General features: G+C 46.5%; 1 protein-coding gene and 1 long non-coding RNA gene across 2 annotated transcripts; one reads left to right on the forward strand and one right to left on the reverse strand.

Annotated features, from left to right (window-relative positions):
• The first annotated feature begins 657 nt into the window (after positions 1–657).
• Positions 658–19,720, forward strand: MFAP5 (microfibril associated protein 5). Its single transcript, XM_038387593.2, has 9 exons — positions 658–903; positions 1,383–1,445; positions 5,036–5,077; positions 10,672–10,707; positions 10,892–10,930; positions 11,302–11,337; positions 12,122–12,209; positions 12,633–12,706; positions 16,575–19,720. Exons 2-9 carry the CDS (start codon positions 1,385–1,387, stop codon positions 16,694–16,696), a joined length of 498 nt encoding a protein of 165 aa, XP_038243521.1. The 5' UTR covers positions 658–903; positions 1,383–1,384; the 3' UTR covers positions 16,697–19,720.
• LOC119850415 lies at positions 15,569–16,579 on the reverse strand. The gene is made up of 2 exons (XR_006281226.1): positions 16,305–16,579; positions 15,569–15,805 (listed from the first exon to the last, which is right to left on the reverse strand). It is a non-coding gene; the product is annotated as an uncharacterized LOC119850415 (long non-coding RNA).
• Positions 19,721–19,923: the final 203 nt, after the last annotated feature.

Here is a 19,923-nt window from a genome sequence, read left to right on the forward strand (position 1 = left end):
GGCATGCTCCCATTTTAATGGGGTCACCAGGGCTGGTGTTAGACTTGCTGGGGACTGGGGCTGAAGCCAAAGCCTGAGCCCCAGTGCCCGGGGTTGAAGCTCAAGGGCTTCAGCCCTGTGTGCCATGGCTTGGGCTTTGGCTTCAGCCCCCGCACTCAGGGCTAAAACCCTCGGGAGTCAGCTTTTGCCCCCCCCCCAGTCTGGGGCAGGGGGGCTCAGGCTTCATCTTTGGCTCCTTGCCCAGGCCGGCGGATCGTGGGCTGATCTCAGGCTTCAGTCTCCCCGCCCAGGCCATCAGATCTCAGGCTTCAGTCCCCCGTCCTGGGGTCGTGTCATAACTTTTGTTGTCAGAAAGGGGTCACAGTACAATGAAGTTTGAGAACGCCTGCATTAGAGAGCTTAAAGTGTAGCCATAACCTAAAGCAATGGGGAAAGAGCAAATGGCTGAGTGAGAGGGGAAAAAGTGTGACAGAGGAGGGAGTGAAAGAGAAGGGGGGAGACCCAGGAGAGAGAAGGCGGCAGATGAGAGGGAGAGAGGGTTTCTGCACTGGATGGCAGAGTGAAACAGGACACACGTGTATGACATAGATACTGGGAATCCATCCCTGGCACTGGCCCATCCAGAGGGAACGGAGGAGCTGGCTCTCTTTGGATCATAATAAACTGGAATGAGGGTGTGGGCTGCTTCTCCTCACCCCCCCCTCCTCTCATTCCATCCGCATTATACCACCAAATCCTGCTACTTCTCTCTGTTTTTTTCTAAAATTGTATTTTGAAGACGACCAAAAGTGGAACGTTTTCTGGGAGTGGCTGTATGCCTCACACTCCAGCCAAAGTAGAGGACCAGCCAAAGGGGGAAGAGACAGCGTCTGCAGCCGAAGAGAGTGGAGATCGTGGACAACAGTGAGTGAAGGAGACTCTATCCCTTTCCCCAACACCCCAAAGAATAAGTTCCCGAGAGAAGGGGGAGGAGGGAGATAATGATGGGAAACTTTTCTAAGGGTTCCAGGCAATAACATGAGCAAACGGGTGAGAAAAAGAGAGGGAGGGGGATGAATATTTGGGGTGGATGGATGGGGAGAGAGAACAAATGGAGGGAGAGAGAAAATTAATTGAGAGGGGAGGTGGAAGGAGAAAGAAAGAGGGCAGACAGGATGCTATCTCCAATCCAAAATGTCTAGGGAAGGAGCTGGAGAATGGCAGTGACAGAGCAGGAGGGAGATAGATGGAGGGAGAGAGGACGAGGAGAAGGAGTGCGTCTGGGAGAGGGATTTGCAGTCAGTGGGTGAGGACAGTGTCTGGCCTGCAGGGGGAATGTCTCCCTGTTCCTGGTGCAGTTTGTGCCAGACTCTCATCTGACCCCTCTCTCTTTCACTTTGTAGGAATGATGACTTTTGGAGCCCGTGCACTGCTGGGCATCATAGCCCTCTCTGTCCTCCCAGCTGGTGAGTCACCGCCCCATGGAAGCCACATCAGGGCTCTCTCCCGTTTCTTTGCCACGTGGAGGCTCACACAGAGACCACTGTTCAGTGACAAGACAGGAAGAACACACACACACACACAGATGGAGAGTGACAGGGAAAGAAAAAGGGGAGAGTGCAGGAGAGGATGGAGAGAATGCTGGAGGGAAGTTTGAGAAGCAGTGATCAGTGCCCATATAGTCTTCTTCTCCTAAGTAGCATGGATAGGAGCAGAGAGAGGTTCAGGGAGTGAGCAGAGGAGAAATGCATGTATGCAGATTGTTCCCCTACCAAGCATAGTTGCCATTTCGCTTGGTTCTGCCTGGTTGGTGGGATGAATGGAAACAGGTTGGAGTGGCCAGGCAGAGATGGAGGAGTCAGTGAACAGCTCCTCTAAATATTATGAGCCTCCTCTCACACTGGTGTAAATCAAGAGGGGCTCCTTGCAGTCAATGAGTTACACAGGCGTGACATAGATGTATGTGAGAGGTGGCTTAGGACCAATGTTTAGAAAAAGGTGTAGCTGTAGTATGTGCTCAGTAGGGAGCACAATGTATTCTCAGCAGGATATGATAGGGGGCAGCAGATAGTTGGAACCCTGGTCTCCCAGACACTGCCTGGGGCAGTGTCTCAGACCGGGTATGACAGGTTTCAGAGTAGCAGCCCTGTTAGTCTGTATTCGCAAAAAGAAAAGGAGTACTTGTGGCACCTTAGAGACTAACAAATTTATTAGAGCATAAGCTTTCGTGAGCTACAGCTCACTTCATCGGATGCATTATGGTATCATCATCGGGTATGAAGAGCACGTCCAGCTGGTCCATGGCACTTGTTCTGTCACAGTGGTGAGAAAAAATATCAGTCTTCAAGCACTGATGCTTTCTGCTGGTTGTTCCCCATTCCTGGCCTCATTGGCTTTCCAGAGGCTTTTCTGACCAGTTAAGCTCAGGATTCCAAGCTTCTCTTCACCTGCTGCTTCATCTGTCTGTGCTCTGAGTTTCTTTGTCATAAATTCAGGTGGGATTAAATTTGCAGATGACACCAAAATTGGAGAAGGCAGCACCAAACTGAAGAGTAAGCTGGAGAGAGTGGAGAAGAGAATGAGGAATGATTCCATCTTAATGGACAGAGAGTGCTGTACCCAAGAAGAGAGAGAACCAGGGTATAGGTATCGAATAGGGGATATAGCCCGACAGTTGCACCCTTCACATTAAAGCAAGTTTATTCCATTCTCCCATCATTAGAGATCAGCCTGTGTTGAAATGTTTGGATCTAGAGAGGGACATCCCCATTATTCAGTGGCTGTTTCGATCTGGCATGTTTCTGTTCCTAATAGTACTTTTTCCCATAAGCAAGTACTTTAGCTATCACAGAGCAAATGTGAGCTGGTAACTCATAGAGCAAGGAGGAGAGGCAGCCCTTGCACAATCTTGATCTTAAAGGTGACTTGGAAAGTAAAAAGAAAAAGAGATTGTGTCCTTTTTGGTGTTTTTCTGATGCACAAACAAGGCTTGAAAGGGTTTTTTCCTCCTTGTTTTTTACCCCAGGCCAAGTCAACGCTAAAAAGTTAGGTTGACCCAGCTACATTGCTCAGGGGGGTGAAAAATCCACACCCCGAGTGGTGTAGTTAAGCTGACCCAACCCCTGTTGTAGACTGCGCTAGGTTGACGGAAGAATTCTTGAACTGACCTAGCTACTGCCTCTGAGAGAGGTGCATAATCTATGCCAGTGAGATAACCTCTCCTGTCCGGTTAGGTAGTGTTTACACTGAAGTGCTACAGCGGCACCAGTACAGCAAGTGCTGCTGAAGCATTTCAAGTATAGACAAGCCCTTAGAAATATCAGGAATGTCCAGGTTGGTCATTTTGTTTTGTTGAAGGGTTAGTTGGAGATTTAGATAACTGGAGTGCGGCTTTTTCACCCTCCTAAGGGGTGAGGGTGCCACATCTTTAACAATGAGTGCTTTCCTCCTAAGTGTTTGTCACGAGTTTGAATTAAGTAGGTGTTAATACAAGCAAACAAATTAAACAGCCTAATAAGAAATCCCTCTCCCTCTTGAATTTTATAATGCTTGGATTTTATAATCAGACCAATTTTCTAGTTGTCCTTAGTCTTCTGGAGAGGAAAGGCTAGACAAGAAGTGAATTTCTAATGTAGAAAATAAGCAGACTTTATAAAATGTTCAGCATGTCAGACCTTCCTTCTGCATCACAAAGAGAGAAAAAAGGGCACAAGCCCATTTCCCCTGCTTTGCATGTTACCATTAAGAGATGGGCCAGAGTAGGAACAGCTTTGAGAAGCAGTGGGTTATTGTACCTGGGTGATGTGTGTAATACCTGGCACTTCCTGGATCAGTGGCCAGTGAAGGTGGCCAGCTGCACAGCTATTGCTGGGGACTCCACTGGGACAGGACACAGAGGGTCTTGAGAAAACTCTTGAAATGTGGCAGAGTAGGATTATGCCCACGGGCCCAGTTCTCCCTCTGCAGGATACAAGTAACTGTTACTGAAGTAAGAGATAAATAGGGCACTCAATCCCCAGTCCTGTAGTCCTTACTCACACAAAGCTCCCAGTGACTTCAGTGATAACTCTGATGGAATGAGGGTAGAAAGCTCAAGGGCATAGTTTATAGGGCATAGTTTGACAGGGCCAGTGGGGTATATTATACAGTGAGTCATTCCTACATCTGTCCTAGGTCTAATTTGCTCTGCACTACCCTGTATCACCAGCCTTTTCCTACCAATTCCCCCCACCCTCCAGTTATGCAGATGTTTTCCTCCTCCCTTGTTTAGCAGAAAACTTTCACCCGTTTCGAGCTGCCTAAAGAAGCAGCTCTCTTGTCATTGGCATTTTGAAAGTGAACAGTGTATCTCAGTTTCTGTTCCTCCTCTGTTACACTGAGCGCACAGGTGGCATCCATTGCTCTCTGCCTGTCCCTTTTTCTCACCTTATAATATGCCTGGATGTAAATGATCTTCCAGCCTATTGTCAGGGAATGTATGGTGCTACATAACAGAGGGGAAAGATAGTCTGGTGGTTACAGCTGTTGACTGGGCACCAGGAGACCTACCTTCTGTTCCTTACTGTGCCCATGATTAGCTCTGTGACCTCGGGTGAGTCACTTCCTCACTCAGTGCCTCAGTTCCCTCTCCTATACAATAGGGAGTGTGATACTTAACCTACCTCAGAGGGGGATTGTGAAGCTTAATTTGCTAATGTTTGTAAAATGCAACAAGGTTTGCAAATGGTGCTGCGGAAATGCAAAGTCTGGGAACAAATCTGTGGCCCCTTACAACTCCACAGCTGTTACTCTTGTGCCCACTCCGACATGTATGGTAGAGCTCTTGCTCTGACACTTCTTAAACTAAAGGGCAATCTCCTTTATGTATTAGCAATATAGATCCTAAGACTAGAGTTGAGCAGTTCTCATTTGATCCAGTGAAAGGCAGTGGTCTCCTGTACATACATTAACTAGTTCATGGCAGTATTATTATTAATTATAATTATATCGACTCCAGTTTATGGAAATCCCCCTTCTGTCTTTTCCCCACTTTCCCCTCTCCTACCTTATTTTGCAGACTGGTTTCTACCTATGGTCAACTGTCAAGAAGTCCCAACAAGTAAGTCTTGCTGTCTGCTCTGTGTGTGTGTGTGTGTGTGTGTGCGTATGCGCATGACCTGAAAGAAAACCAAGGTACTGGTTAATCAGTAAGAAGTGCTAATCCCAATTCCCCAGTATGGTGCTGGGGGTATTAAGATTTTGGGGGTGTTCTCCTTTGTACGTAGCCTAAAATAGGCACACCAATCACTCAAGGCTGTTAAAAATCTGATGGTACTTTGTGCAGGGAGAGGTGTGTTGGTCCTAACATCCTGGATAATCATATTCTATCTCACTGCTATTCAGTTCTTTACTTCCTGGCCTCAGCTGTTGTGTAGTGCAGTTATGCAATGTTAAACAGCTGTCACATTCTACCCCAGACATGGTGGTTGTTATTAATCATTTGTATTACGATAGCACTCAAAGACCCCATTCGTGATCGATTTCTCATTGCACAAGGTGATTTCCCACACACATAGTAAGAGACAGTCACTGTCCCAAAGAACTTTCAATATAATTTAAGCCAAGACAAGGATAACAGTGATAGTGGTTACAAATTAGCAGGTTTTGAGTCACTAATAGATATTAGGATGTGTGTAGATATATGTGTGTGTATATATACACACAGATACAAATAAATTAATCTCAGCAACCCCCATGGGCTCTCTGCCCAGTCACTACTATTTAGCAATTTACTGTAAGCATCATGATAAAAGTGGATCTCGAGGAGGAATTTGAAGGAGAACAGGGTCATGGCTTTATGGAATAGCTAGGCAAGGGCATTCCCTGCGGAGGGAGTAGCCTGGAAGAAAGCTCAAAAATGTCTGTGGGAGAAGCACCTAAAATGGGTGGTTTCAGAGTAGCAGCCGTGTTAGTCTGTATTTGCAAAAAGAAAAGGAGTACTTGTGGCACCTTAGAGACTAACAAATTTATTTGAGCATAAGCTTTCGTGAGCTACAGCTCATCTGATGAAGTGAGCTGTAGATCACGAAAGCTTATGCTCAAATAAATTTGTTAGTCTCTAAGGTGCCACAAGTATTCCTTTTCTTTTTGCTAAAATGAGTGGTTGAGGTTGGCATCACTGGCAAAGTAAAGTGAGGCAATGCAGGTTTCAGAGTAGCAGCCGTGTTAGTCTGTATTCGCAAAAAAGAAAAGGAGTACTTGTGGCACCTTAGAGACTAACAAATTTATTTGAGCATAAGCTTTCGTGAGCTACAGCTCACTTCATCGGATGCATTCGGTGGAAAATACAGTGGGGAGATTTATATACACACACAGAGAACATGAAACAGTGGGTTTTATCATACACACTGTAAGGAGAGTGATCACTTAAGATGAGCTATTACCAGCAGGAAGGAGGGGGGGAAGGAGAAAAACCTTTTGTGGTGATAATCAAGGTGGGCTATTTCCAGCAAATAACAAGAACGTCTGAGGAACAGTGGGGGGTGGGGTGGGGGGAGAAATAACATGGGGAAATAGTTTTACTTTATGTAATGACTCATCCACTCCCGGTCTCTATTCAAGCCTAAATTAATTGTATCCAGTTTGCAAATTAATTCCAATTCAGCAGTCTCTCGTTGGAATCTTTTTTTGAAGTTTTTTTGTTGAAGGATAGCCCCCTCAGGTCTGTAATTGTGTGACCGGAGAGATTGAAGTGTTCTCCAACTGGTTTTTGAATGTTACAATTCTTGACATCTGATTTGTGTCCATTTATTCTTTTACGTAGAGACTGTCCAGTTTGACCAATGTACATGGCAGAGGGGCATTGCTGGCACATGATGGCATATATCACTCGATTACAGACCTGAGGGTCCTTAATTGGAATTAATTTGCAAACTGGATACAATTAACTTAGGCTTGAATAGAGACTGGGAATGGATGATTCATTACACAAAGTAAAACTATTTCCCCATGTTATTTCTCCCCCCCACTCCACCCCCCACTGTTCCTCAGATGTTCTTGTTAACTGCTGGAAATAGCCTACCTTGCTTGTCACCATGAAAGGTTTTCCTCCCTCCCCCCCCCCCCCCCCCCCCCCCGCTGCTGGTGATGGCTCATCTTAAGTGATCACTCTCCTTACAGTGTGTATGATAAAACCCATTGTTTCATGTTCTCTGTGTGGGTATATAAATCTCCCCACTGTATTTTCCACCAAATGCATCCGATGAATTAAGCTGTAGCTCACGAAAGCTTATGCTCAAATAAATTTGTTAGTCTCTAAGGTGCCACAAGTCCTCCTTTTCTTTTTTTAGATCCTTGATGAATCACATCAGCCACACTATGGAAGAAATGCCAAGATATGGACATGGCGTGGATGTGCAGGAAAAGAGGCAGGGAAGAACCAGAGATATGGCTGTGTTTCAGTGCTGAGTAAATAAGCTCTGTATGTACCAATCTGCAAAGCACTTTAGAGTTCTTCAATAATTCATTATTTATTATGGTTCTGAGTGCATGTATTTCTTTGTGTGCACAGGGATTGTTTGTGAATTGATGCTTTATAGCAAAGGATTGTGAGACAAGGAGGATCCTGGGATCTGACAACTTAACACTGAGTCACTCTCTAACAGTGGGAAGTTAGAGGAACCTTACTGCTATTTCAGTGGTACCCAAGTGTGGAACACTTGGTATATAAGGAGAGCATGGTCTAGTGGTGAAAACAGTGGACTATATGTCAGGAGACCTGGATTCTATTCCTGGCTTTACCACTGACTCACTGTGTAGTTTTGGGCAGGTCACATGATCTCTCTCTGCCTCAGTTTTCCCATCTGTAAAGTGGGATTATGATAGTTACCTACCTCCAAGCAGAGGTGAGAGGATAAATGAGTTAATGTTTATACAGTGCTTTGAAAACATAAGGTGCCACATGACTATGCCCTCTCCTCTCCTCTCAGACTTTACCTTAGCCGGCCATCCCTTAGTCATCTCTCAGCTACACTCCTGCAACACATTCTACTCTCAAAGGCTTCTTGGAAGCTGTGACTTTTGCAGAATGTGGCCACCAAACTTCTGCGTAGGGCACAGGATTGGGAGCATATTACACCCACACTCCACTTGCCCAGCTTTACACCTCTCTGCAGTATGGGCTAGGTTCCATCCAGTTCACCCTGAATTCCCCAGCTGTCCATCCCAAAGGTGAGTGCTGCAGAAACCAGGTGCAGGGCAGCTCCTCAACCTCCAACATCTCTCTCTCCAGTCTGGCCACCCAAGATGGGCCTGAGCTGAGAAGTCGGGATCTGGATCCAGAGTTCTGTAGGGGTTTAGATCTGGGGTTTGTTGATGACCCATCTGTGCCTTTACAATGTCTTTACAATACAACCCTGGAGTTCCCTGCTGTTGTTGGAGTTCTCTCTGCACTCCTCACAGAGAGGTTAGTTTGGGGTGGAGGCGTCCTGGTCTAAAGGAAATGGCTGTTTTATACTTGATCTAGCCTGTGTACACTTTATACTCTGGGGATGGGTGCATTTTAAGAAGCAGTGAAATGTGAAGCTCAGGCTCTGAGCTGAACCTCCTGGGGTGGTTGCAGGGAGGAAGAGACTTCCTGTGAAACAGCAGAGGATTTGGAGAGGTTCACTGACACATCTGGGCAGCACTGTGACTCAAATTACATACATGTTTGCCGACAGCTAGTGGCCCTTTTAGAGTACTCCACGGGACAGATATGTGGAAAATGAGGAGGGCTAGTAATAAGCAGGCTAAAAGGGGGGTGAAGGGAAAAGAAGTAAACAGAGATGGACATATTATTAATTCTTATAGGAATATCCCCCTGATGTGGTCTCTAGCCAATCCCAGGCCAATGGAGGCAGAAAAATCAGTGCCCAGGATAGGGGATATATGGACGCCTCTCTCCCAAGATGAGTGGTCAGAGCAAGATTAGTAATAATTCAGTTTTTGCATGCAAAACACACTGCTATGAGATCCAAGGCTTGCCAGTGAGAGTCCCAAGTCCCAGGAGGGGGTGGATAGAGATGGGGAGAGGCACTGTGTATATATTTACTGGATAGGTTCAGACTATTTTAGGGGCTCATCATGGCAGCTAGAATCATCTGGCCCACTATGGTTAACCAAGCCCAAGTGTAAACCTTTGTAGGAGCCAGAGGAAAGCCTTGAGAGCAGGCCCCAGGCTCTGGAATGCCTATTCAAAGAAGATCAGGAAGAGTCCCTCCCTGATCATCTTGGGGCCTCACTAAAGTACCCACCTCTCCCCCTGCAGCATTTCCGAAGGTATTGGAACAGAAGAAAAGCTACAGTACATTCATAGTGAAAAGCCCAAAGCTGGAATAAATAATAATTATATAATAATATAATGAAGAGCAGGCTGGAGACTGATGGTCTCTTCTAGAAGGATCTCACTGTTTCTGATTATCCCCTCACACCCAGTGCTTAATTTGTACCAGGGCTGAGCCCCGGTACCTCTAGGCGTGGCAGTTCATAGCCTCGGCACCTCTGGGCTTGCCATGTCAGTTATGAAAATAAAAAAAATTGCTTGAGCCCCAGCGCCTCTTTCATTACAAATTAAGCACGGCTCACACCACCTAGACAGAATGGCAAAGAACGCTTTAGAAATGCTGGAGAAAGATTAGTGCCTTTCATGGTGTCAAGTATCAGGGGGTGGCCGCGTGAGTCTGTATCTACAAAAACAACAAGGAGTCCGATGGCACCTTAAAGACTAACAGATTTATTTGGGCATAAGCTTTCGTGGATAAAAAACCCACTTCTTCAGATGCATGGAGTGAAAATTACAGATGGAGGCATTATTATACACTGTACAATATACACTATATATATATTATCTGAAGAAGTGGGTTTTTTACCCACGAAAGCTTATGCCCAAATAAATCTGTTAGTCTTTAAGGTGCCATCGGACTCCTTGTTGTTTTTGTAGAGAAAGATTGAGAATCAGGCTATGTCTACACTACAAGCCAGGAGTGTGATCACCAGCTTGTGTACACATACTCGCATTAACTTGATGAGAGCTAGTGCTAGTGTAAATAGTAGCATAGCCATGGTAGCATGGGCAGGTGCAGCACAGCTTAGCCATGCCGAGTGCAAACCCACCTGAAACCCCTGGACACGTACTCAGCAGGGCTAAGCCATGCCACCACTGCTGCTGCCTGTGCTATCTCGGCTACACTGGTATTTATACCTGCTCTAGCTCTCATCAAGCTAGCTTGAGTATGTGCATGCCAGCTGGGAATCATACCCCTAACTCGTAGTGTAGACGTAGCCTCAGAGAGAACATCAGATAGATAGAGGGTGTATGTTTGATGTGAATTAGTGGTGATGCAGTTCAGAAGGGGAATGCAGCTTTTTGCCATCAGTGAGTCAGGTTCAAATGGGACCTAAGGGCACAACTGGAAGGACTTTTACTGGGGCAAAACTTAGTCCTTTTTGGTGCTCATCATACAAAAATCAGCATACAGAGAGACTTAAGGGCTGGAATAGCAGGGGGGCTGCAGGGCAAGACTGAGTGAGGAGCATTGGCAGAGCTGTGTGGGGAGCCCAGCACTGGAATAGCAGGGGGGCTGCAGGGCAGGACTGAGAAGCATTGGCAAAGCTGGGGTGGGGGGACCAAAAACTCAAAGCAGGATCTTTCAGATCATTCTCTCTTTTTTTCAGTTGTGCCTGACATAGAACCTGTCACTGATGACTTTGGTAAGTTCATTCTTCTGACAATAGTGGGACCACTCGGGGCCTTCCTTTCCCTATTCCCAGCTGTATCACCACTAGAGATCCGCTTCACCTCATACACAGAGTCCAACTTTCTCCATTGCCCCTAACTCCAGCTGTAACTCTCCAGAAATTCCTCTTTCTTTACACACTTGTTTTTTGTCAACAGGTCTGCCTGATACTGAAGGCATAATAGCAGATGAACAAGGTGCGTACAACTGCTTTATTAATATAAATAATGTCTGTCTTTTGAAGGAGACATTAACCTGATCTTCCTTCTGGCCTGTCTCTGGGTCGGTACCTAAGGCTGACACCCCAAGGCAGGATTTGATCAAGGGTGGAGAGGAACTGCACTATTAGAAGGAATGTGAGCTCCCTTTTGCCCCACCTCTGGGGGTACCAGTGCCCATACCACAGGACATTAGTGGGGCAAAGGATACTGCTTTGTTAAAGAAGCTGCTGTCCCTTGGGTAAGACATTCCCCGTGCTCCCTCCTTTACACTTAAGGCCCCCTGTTTTTCACTGTCTATTTTAGAAAATAGCAAATAATCCAAAATTCACAAATCCTTTGTTTTCTAGTTCCAGCTGCCAGTGTAAACACAACAGAGATACCAGGTATGTTTAGTTTTGAGATTCAAAGTAGGGGACATGGAGCTGTCACCTTTAGAGCATCATTTCCTATCCAGTGAGAACATAGAAATAGCCAGATTGGATCAGACCAGACCTGACCAGATTCATTTGGGCAGTACTAGATGCTTCAGAGGGAGGTGCAAGTACTGGTCACTGTCGGAAGACAGGATACTGGATTAGATGGACCATTGGTCTGACGCAGTATGGCTGTTCTTATATTCAAGTAACCCCATACTGGACAGTTATGGAATAATCTGCGCACAGGGAAAGTTTCTTCCTGACCCCACAAGAAATGTGGCTGAGTTCTAACCTGAATCATGAGGTTTTATATCCTTTATAAATCTGTATCTTAAATAATATGGCTACAGATGATATTATTTGCATAAATGTCCATTCAGAATTATTCTAAACACTGAGTAATATTCTGCTAGTAAGTTCCACAGGTTAATTGTATACTGTACTGAATGTTCTCTTGTTTTTTTAATTATGAGCTAAGGGGAATAGAAACGCTTTATCCTCATACTCTAGACCATTTATTATTTAGTATGACACCTTTTTCTTGGCCTCTCTTCTCTAAACAGTCCCAGCACCTCAAGAATATCAGGAAATGGGGTATGGAGCCTTTAATTTCTTGAGCACGAGATCCAATCCAGCCCCAGTTTGAAGGCTTTTGTAAAATGAATTGAGGCTTGCAGTCCAGTGCCTAGTGAACTTGTGTCCACATCACAACCACCATTGTCATTCATTTTCACCTGTGTGTGTTTCCCAGAATGCCGTGAGGAGCAGTTCCCTTGCACACGCCTGTACTCCGTTCACAAACCTGTGAAACAGTGTATCAGTTACCTGTGTGTTACCAGGTAAGAAGCCTGCAATCCCCAGGAGAAAAACCAACTCATTATCACAAAGAGCACATCCAGCTCAGAAAGTGTGCTCTCTATGGAGACACAAGGGTTCTATCACTAGTTCTAGTCCGTAGAAGGGAAGGGAAGTGGGTGAAGTGAATCAATATTTTTGTAACTCTTTGAAGTTGTAAAATGTTCTGTGAGCTATTTATTATTATTTAATTTACGTATTGGGCCAAATCTTGAAGTCCCCACATAGGCAAATGCCTTGTTGACATCTATAGGGTTTTTCCCTTAGTAAGGACTGACTGGAACTCAGGATTTGCCTTCTTGTTTGAAGGATTATTACCTATATTACTTTTTGTTCTTATGAATCTCAGTCTCTCTCTGTTTCTCTCCCGTCCTTGACATGATTCTGGTTGCCACTCATCCCCTCAGTGTGCGTCGCATGTACATAATAAACAAGGAGGTGTGCTCTCGTGTGATCTGCAAGGAGGATGAATTCATGCAAGGTGAGTGACAGCTGGGCTGGGCAGAGGAGCAGCAGAGCAGAGCTCTGGGGAAGGGGAGCAGTCTTGTCCAGGTGTGCTTTCCTTTATAAGAAACTACAGTGCCTGTCAAGTGACATTTCTCTATGGGGGAACTAGTGGTTGATGGGGCAGTGGCACAAGGTGGGCTGGCCTTTAAAGAGGTTGGGGCTCAACTTCCAACCCTCCTGGGCTCCCCTCACTCCCTTCTTAATGACAGGGGTGGCTGTACCACCTTATAAGGTGGTATCATAGAGGGAACCTACACCCATCTCTACTAGAGTGGCCCTGTAACCTACACTGTGCAATCTACAAAATGGAACCTGATGCAACCTCTTCCCTTTTACCTCTCTATTTGGGGGAGATATTTCCCTGCATTCTCCATGCTCTCCCACAACCATGGACACAGTCTTTCCTGTGAACATAGCCCATTTCCCCAAAGTCACAGCTCTTACCAGGGCAGACCTTCCTGATGTGTCCCACTTCTCCACACCAGAAACATTATTAGCAGACTCTTTCCTCTCCTTGTCCCTGCTTCCAGAGTCTGCTTCATAGTAGCCAGCTTCCAGGATTCCTGCTGCCTGTCAAACTGCCCTGGGGTGTCTCTTCCCTGGGCCCTGACTACAGCCGATCATCTTCCTTAGTTAATCAGACTTCACACTGAGAGTCTCACTAACCCTTCCCTTTTGAGAGTCTGGCTTATTAAAGTTCAAAACACCATAAGTTGTTCATCCAGGTTTCTTAGTCTTGTCACTGCTGAGGCTTTCCTCTATCAGGTTTCTGTTCCCTGCAGGTCTCCCTCCCAGATCCACAAAGCAGATGTGTAGAGCTACTCAGCCTAGGCCTTCTCCATGGACTTTTTCTAGCTGTTCAGCTCTTTAGTGGAGCAGTCATTCCCGGATTTGCTCTTCCTGGAGTCTCTTTTCTGACTGAACTCAGGCTGCCCTTATATCCCCTAGCTGACCTTGTTTTCACTCACATACTCCCCATCCTATAACCCTTGTATTCATTCCCTACTCCTGCAGAGGTGGGCTAAGTCTGGCAGAGATGAGGCTGGTTCCCATCCTTGTGACAGGCCTAATTCTGCGGTTTACACACATGAGCTGCAGTGTGTAAATGTATAAACTGAACTTCATGCATGCAGGGTGTAACTGATTATGCTAGCATTCACAGCCAATAATATGGTGTCTAAATTTGTGTTAAAGGGACGGGGTAGCCCTGGTGTAAAAGGGTGCAACTCCACAAAAGACAGTGTCATTGCATCAAGTTACAACAGGTCTGGATTTGATCCTCAGGGCTTGCCTACATGGCAAGTTACTGCATGGCAATCCAGGGTGTGAATCTACAGTGCCCCTGCTAGCTGTGCAGTAATGGCCTGTGTGTTCACTGCAGAAGCTCAGTTAAAGTCCCAGATTGTGGGTTAGCATATTACTAGAGTCACACCTTGGCTTGAGCAGCAATTTGACATGCAGAGAAGCCTGAAGTGTGAGTTATAACCAGAAAAGTGATTCTCTCATTCCCACTCTCTATTCTCCCATCCAGTTGCCGATTTGACTAAGACCTGTGTGCACACAGTGTTGTTACCAATTTAACCATGCCAGTTTAGAAAGGCCATCCCACTCTTCTAGTGTGGATGCAGTTATAGTGGTATACAAGTAGTTATGCTAGTATAGCTTATTTTGGCAAATTTACAGGAATAAGCTATCTATCTATAAACTATACTAAGGGTACGTCTACACTGCCCATGTTACAGCACGGCTGCGGCAGCACCGTGATGTGGGCAGTGCAGACATGCTTTATTGCCAGGGGAGAGCTCTCCTGGTAATTTAAAAAACCCACCCTGAACGAGCGGTGGTAGCTTTATTGGTGGGAGTGCGGCTCCCAGCGATAAACCGCTGGGTATACTGGTGCTTTTCAGTGCTAAAACTTTTGTCGCTCATGGGTGTGTTTTTTCACACCCCTGAATGGCTAAAATTTTAACGCTGAAAATGGCAGTGTAGACACAGCCTTATATAAGCACCTTAGAGTTAGTGAGGCCCTGTGCACAGCTTCATTTTTGGGGGCCCATCCTCAGGAACTAGCCAAGAAAAAAACATTCTCTCATCTCCCCCCCACACACACACACATTTTTCATTCTTTTTTCTTCATCCTCCTCCTATATTATAAGTAAAGGGAAATAAATGAAAATAAAGTGAGATACCTTGATTGGGGCAGGGGGGTGGGGTGCACTAGGGAGTGGGGGGGCGGGCTCTGGGCTGGGGCAGGAGTGTGGGAGGAAGTTTGGGTGCGGGCTCTGGGCTGGGGCGGGGGGGCAGCACAGCTCCCAAAGTGACCGGAACATACACCCCTCCGGCAGTGGCTCCTAGGCCGGGGGGTGGTGGGAAGAGGGGATCTCTGCGCACCACTGTCCACAGGCGTGGCCCCCGCAGCTCCCATTGGCTCCAGCCAATGGGAGCTCTGTAGTTGGCGCTCAGGGTAGGGGCAGCGCGCAGAGACACTCCTTCCCCCCCTGGGGCTGCAGGGACATGCCGGCCCCTTCTGAGAGCGAAGCTGCAGGGAGGGAGGGAGGCAGAGCAGGCAGGGAGCCGCCTTAGCCCGGCTGCTGGCACGTCTCTTTGTGCCCCTTGAGGGGAGGGGGGCAGCGGGTCTCCATGGGCTGCCTGTAGAAGGGGTGTGGCATGCAGAGCTGACTCCCCTCCCGTGCCAGGGGTGCGTGGAGACGTGCCAGCAGCCGGCTGCTTCTGGGAGTATCATGTTGTCCATACTATGGGGTAGTACTTATTTAACTATGTCTGTTTCTAAATGGGTATAGAAAAAAGCAGTAAAAGAAGTGCCTGTAGACCAGTATCAACACATGTTTTTATTGCTGTTAGTCCTGGAGAGCCCATAAAGCTATGGGAGAGCTAGCAAGGATTTATTCTGCCTTGTGCATTATCAGTAGAATCATTAGCTGGCTTCCCATTAAGGAAACTTTATTGCTGGTTGTGATGCAAGAAGCGGAGAGAGTTTACCTGGATTTTCAGGTCCCAGTTTTGAGAATGAGACAGCAGCTTTTAGAAAACTCCTCTTGATTTGTAAACCAAGCTGAAATCAACACAAAAGGAAGAAGCTGGAATCTGAGGATTTGCAGAGTCACTTCTCTGATAGAAATTGCAACTTTAATCCCAAGTTAATATGAACTTCTAGAGATAGGCCAGAGCAGAGAGTTCTGATCTAGACTCAAACATCCCCAAAATTTGGGGACAGGGGAGACAGGCCAAACCAAACCCTTGGATCTGAACAATTAGAAAGATAGGAAGCAGCTCAACTGCAAAATCCACATGTGGATCCAGATCTGAAGTGCCACAAAGCTCTGTATTAACACTGAGAAACACTGGGAATAGATCAAATGAGTAGCAAAATAAATAGTTTAAGCGGGCTCTAGCAATGGGCTTTAAAGATCTTGGTTTCATCTGGAATTTACATGATGTTCCCTAATTAATAGATTAGACTCTACAAATCCTGGGCAAGTCTTTACTCAAAGGCAACCAGGGGAAATCTGATGCAACTCCTCTGAGCTTAAAAAGAGTGGCTTCTGACTTACACTCATGTAAATGAGAGCAGAATCTAGCCCAGTCTTTATCCAGGCAAAACTCCCAGTGACTTCAGTGTGAATTGTGCCTGCATGAATGAATGAATTCTGAGTAAAGGCTTCAGGATTCGCTTCTCTGTCCCATTTAAATCAGTGTCCATCACAAGTTTATATGGACAACATGAAGATTGTATTGCTAATTATTCATGTGATGAACTGAGCTTGAATGAAGTTCTAATCCTCAGTCTTGTGTCTCTCTGCAACTCTCTTCTTTGTCTCCAGATGAGATCTGCCGCCAGCTGGCTGGCCTCCCACCTCGACGCATCCGCCGCTCCGGTCAGCCCCGAGGCCCTCGCTGCCGATGGGGCCAGAACAAGGAGCTGAATAAGCCTGATGCTCTGTGAACTACAAACAGTAGGAGAGAGAGGGGGAAAGGGAAGAGGATAATCCTTGTCAACCCACCATCTACAACCCCAAACAAGTCCTACTGGCCCTTCTGCAACACCAGCTCACTCCCTTCACCCCACGCTTCAGGTGCTGCAGTGCATGGGGTCCTCTCTCTGCTAATAGCTGCTGTCTCTTCTAAAGGGTGCTCATGTTTTTTTATCCCAAACTTGATCTCGCAGGCCGTGATCAGCCTATTTTCCAGAGGTTTTTATAACTGCACTGCTCCTTCTCTTGCTTTTCTCCCCCCCGCCAAGAGATAGATGAAGGTGGGGACAGAATGTAGGTCTCCTACAATGTGCAAACCCTTTGGGAGTTCCAGGCCTGGTCACCACAGCGCTCCTTGGATGGAGCGAACCTGGGTGTCCTGGCCACCTGTGTGACTACACAACTCATTAAATCCTAGGATGCTGGGCCCAGCCCCTGCAGCTCTTCCGGCCCCCAATGGTCAAGGATCCTCAGGACCAGCACTCTGGTAACATTTCAAGAAAGGTCAAGAGTAGGAATCAAATCTGGGGTTCTTGCATGGCATCAGAGTGAAAGTCCTTTGAACATCCCAGCCCAGTCTCAGGGGACTGAGACAGCAGTTTACTACCTGGCAGCCTAGTATTATTCCCTAGGAAACTCCATGCCCCGTCTCTACACTGCTCTCAGTGCCAGAGAAATGACAAGTCTTGACAACCCCCAGCTACAATCCAAGACAAGTCTCACAGGCCCTGCGGGCAATAATTCATTTATAACCACCTCTGGGAAGCTTTGAATCCCTTTGTTACAAGCTATCTGCCTCTGTCATAGGAACAGTAGCCAATGAAGAATCTTTGCTTAGCAGAGCAATCTATTTTTCACAATACAAACATAAAATTTATTAAGAAGCGTACCCGTGTGCCTCCTAGGCCACCCTCTCTGCTCCTCCCAGCTCTGTTCCACACCCACAGCAAAGGTATCACTGCAGACAATCCAAGAAAATGCCAGTTAGAGGCAGTCTGTTTGGCAAGTTGAGCTCTTGTGCCAGGGAAGGGCAAAGGTGAAGAATTGGCACATCATGGAGGTGGGCTAGGATCTTGGTACCTCCTGGTGTGAGGGGCATGGAACATTTGAGTCTTTCAGGTAAAGCGCAGGTTTGTCCTGGATAATTTGGGGAAGTCTTGGCTCAACCCAGGTTTATACACACAAAATACAATGTCACACCTGCCTGAAAAGTCTCTGTGGAATTCCTCTCCCACCCCAGCACCAGGAGCTCTTGCAGCAGGCAGGAAATGCATGTTGGTTTAGCACAGGGAAAAAGAGAGGGAATAAACTATTGGGCACTGGCAGGGTGACTGGGCCCTGTTGCACACTGCAAGGGGATGAGAGCCCCATGGCCAGAGGAATGGGCACACATGCAGAGATAAGCCAGCTGTGTGGAAAGGATTTCATTCCCCTAGCACTGGGCTGTTTCATTGTGGTCTGGGGCAGAGTGGAGGAGGTTTGTGAAATATATTTACAGTGGTGTGATCACTTAACCAGCACCCCATCCTGGCCAGGGGCTGCTTTGCAGGCACCCTGCCCCTTATCTCTTACAGGTCCCTTAAGACCCCCTATCTCTGTTGTGGCTAACCTCACTCCTTTCTCAGTCTGGCTTAATGTCAAACAAAGCTCACAGACCTCAGAGTCCTTAATCACAAAATAACCCAAACAGTCCCTAATGCATCCTCACTATAAAGTCAAAATCACCCACACTGGCTAGCACTGAGCCCTCTGGAACAGCCCCCTCACCAACCATCTCAACCTGAGCCCTACAGCAGCCTGCCGCCTTTTATATTAGAATACCTGATTCTCCTCAGGTGAGGCTCATCTCATCATCAGGATTGTTTTAGGCCCATGCTCTCCAGCTTCCAAGCAAGCCACCCTGTTGCAATACTGAAGGGTCTTAATCACTATAGCAGTGCAACTTAACTATGGCAACAAGGTCAGCTGGGGCCACTCAATTAGGTAGTTTATCTCACTACAGCTAGGGGTGGGGAAGAGAGTAGGCAGAGCTTAGTCTCTAACAAAGGTATTGTTCCCAACTATAAGGGAAGGCTAGTTTGTTTGGTTCCCCACCTCCTGATATATTGGGCATAATTCCACTTGGTAGGAGCAGCATTCTGCTGTATATGGCCTGGGTGACGCAATAAAGGGGAGAGATGGCTAGATACAGGAAGAGTTCTGCTATATAAGGGTAAAATTGCCCTACAGAAAAGCTGCTTCATAGCAGACAAATGTCTACTTTGTACAGAGCAAAGTTGTGTTACATCCTACTTAGAGGAAGATACCCCAATGTAGAGGCAGATTTTTCCTATGCAGAGGCAGGACTCTGCTCTACAGGGGCTGAATTTTTCTCTAGAGACCCACTATATAGGAGAATGAGTTCCAAGGCAAATGGGGAGTTTACCCATCCCTGGGAACTATAGGGGCATAGTTCTCTTATGTAGAAGGCAGAGTTCCTCTATATAGAGACTCAGTACCTAGGGGGCAGAGCTTTGCCCTATGTAGAGGATGAGTTCATACAGAGAGCAGATGCCTGCTACATTGGGAAGAGGTGACTTAAAGCTAGGATTCTGCTCCCATTAAAGTCAATGGCAAAATTCCCATTGACTTCTATAGTGCAGGATCAGGGCCTTAAAGAGACTCCTGCCAATTGGAGGAGGGTGGGTTGAGATAAAAATGTTAGAAGGAGCTCTTCGGCATGGAATTAGAACAAATCTCTTCTCTGAATAGAGAGCTGAATGTAAACATATATAGATATATAAATACATTACATTGTTGCTGTACAGTATATCTAAGTCTCATGTTCACACAGTTTGGGGGAATGCATTAGAAACCTTTGCTGTTGCTTAAATCTCACACTGCATGCCGGGATTGTAAGTGGAATCCCCCTGGGAGAACACTGTCTAAACACTATAGTCCATGTAATGCACATCAAAACATTAAAAGAAAACTTTATTTCTGATTAGTCTTGGCAACTCATGGTTCTGGCTTATTTGTCTCTGCTTTTCCTTTTGTTTCATCCTGACCTCCAGCCAGTTCTGGGCCTTCAGCACAACTCTGCCTGTATACCTCAACGTGTCCCTGCCCTGCAGCACCTCTTGCTATTCCACTGCTGAGATCCCCGCACAGGTCTGCTGATGTCCCTCAATACTGATGTGCAGCACTCCCAGTCCTGGAC

This window comes from Dermochelys coriacea, chromosome 1, assembly GCF_009764565.3.
Source record: "Dermochelys coriacea isolate rDerCor1 chromosome 1, rDerCor1.pri.v4, whole genome shotgun sequence".
Taxonomy (NCBI): Eukaryota; Metazoa; Chordata; order Testudines; family Dermochelyidae; genus Dermochelys; species Dermochelys coriacea.

Coding starts and splice junctions, on each gene's coding strand:
- MFAP5 (XM_038387593.2), top strand. CDS start 1,385: ATGATGACTTTTGGAGCCCGTGCACTGCTGGGCATCATAGCCCTCTCT. Junction 10,708..10,891: donor ACCTGTCACTGATGACTTTG/GTAAGTTCATTC, acceptor TTTTGTCAACAG/GTCTGCCTGATACTGAAGGC. Junction 12,210..12,632: donor AGTTACCTGTGTGTTACCAG/GTAAGAAGCCTG, acceptor TCATCCCCTCAG/TGTGCGTCGCATGTACATAA.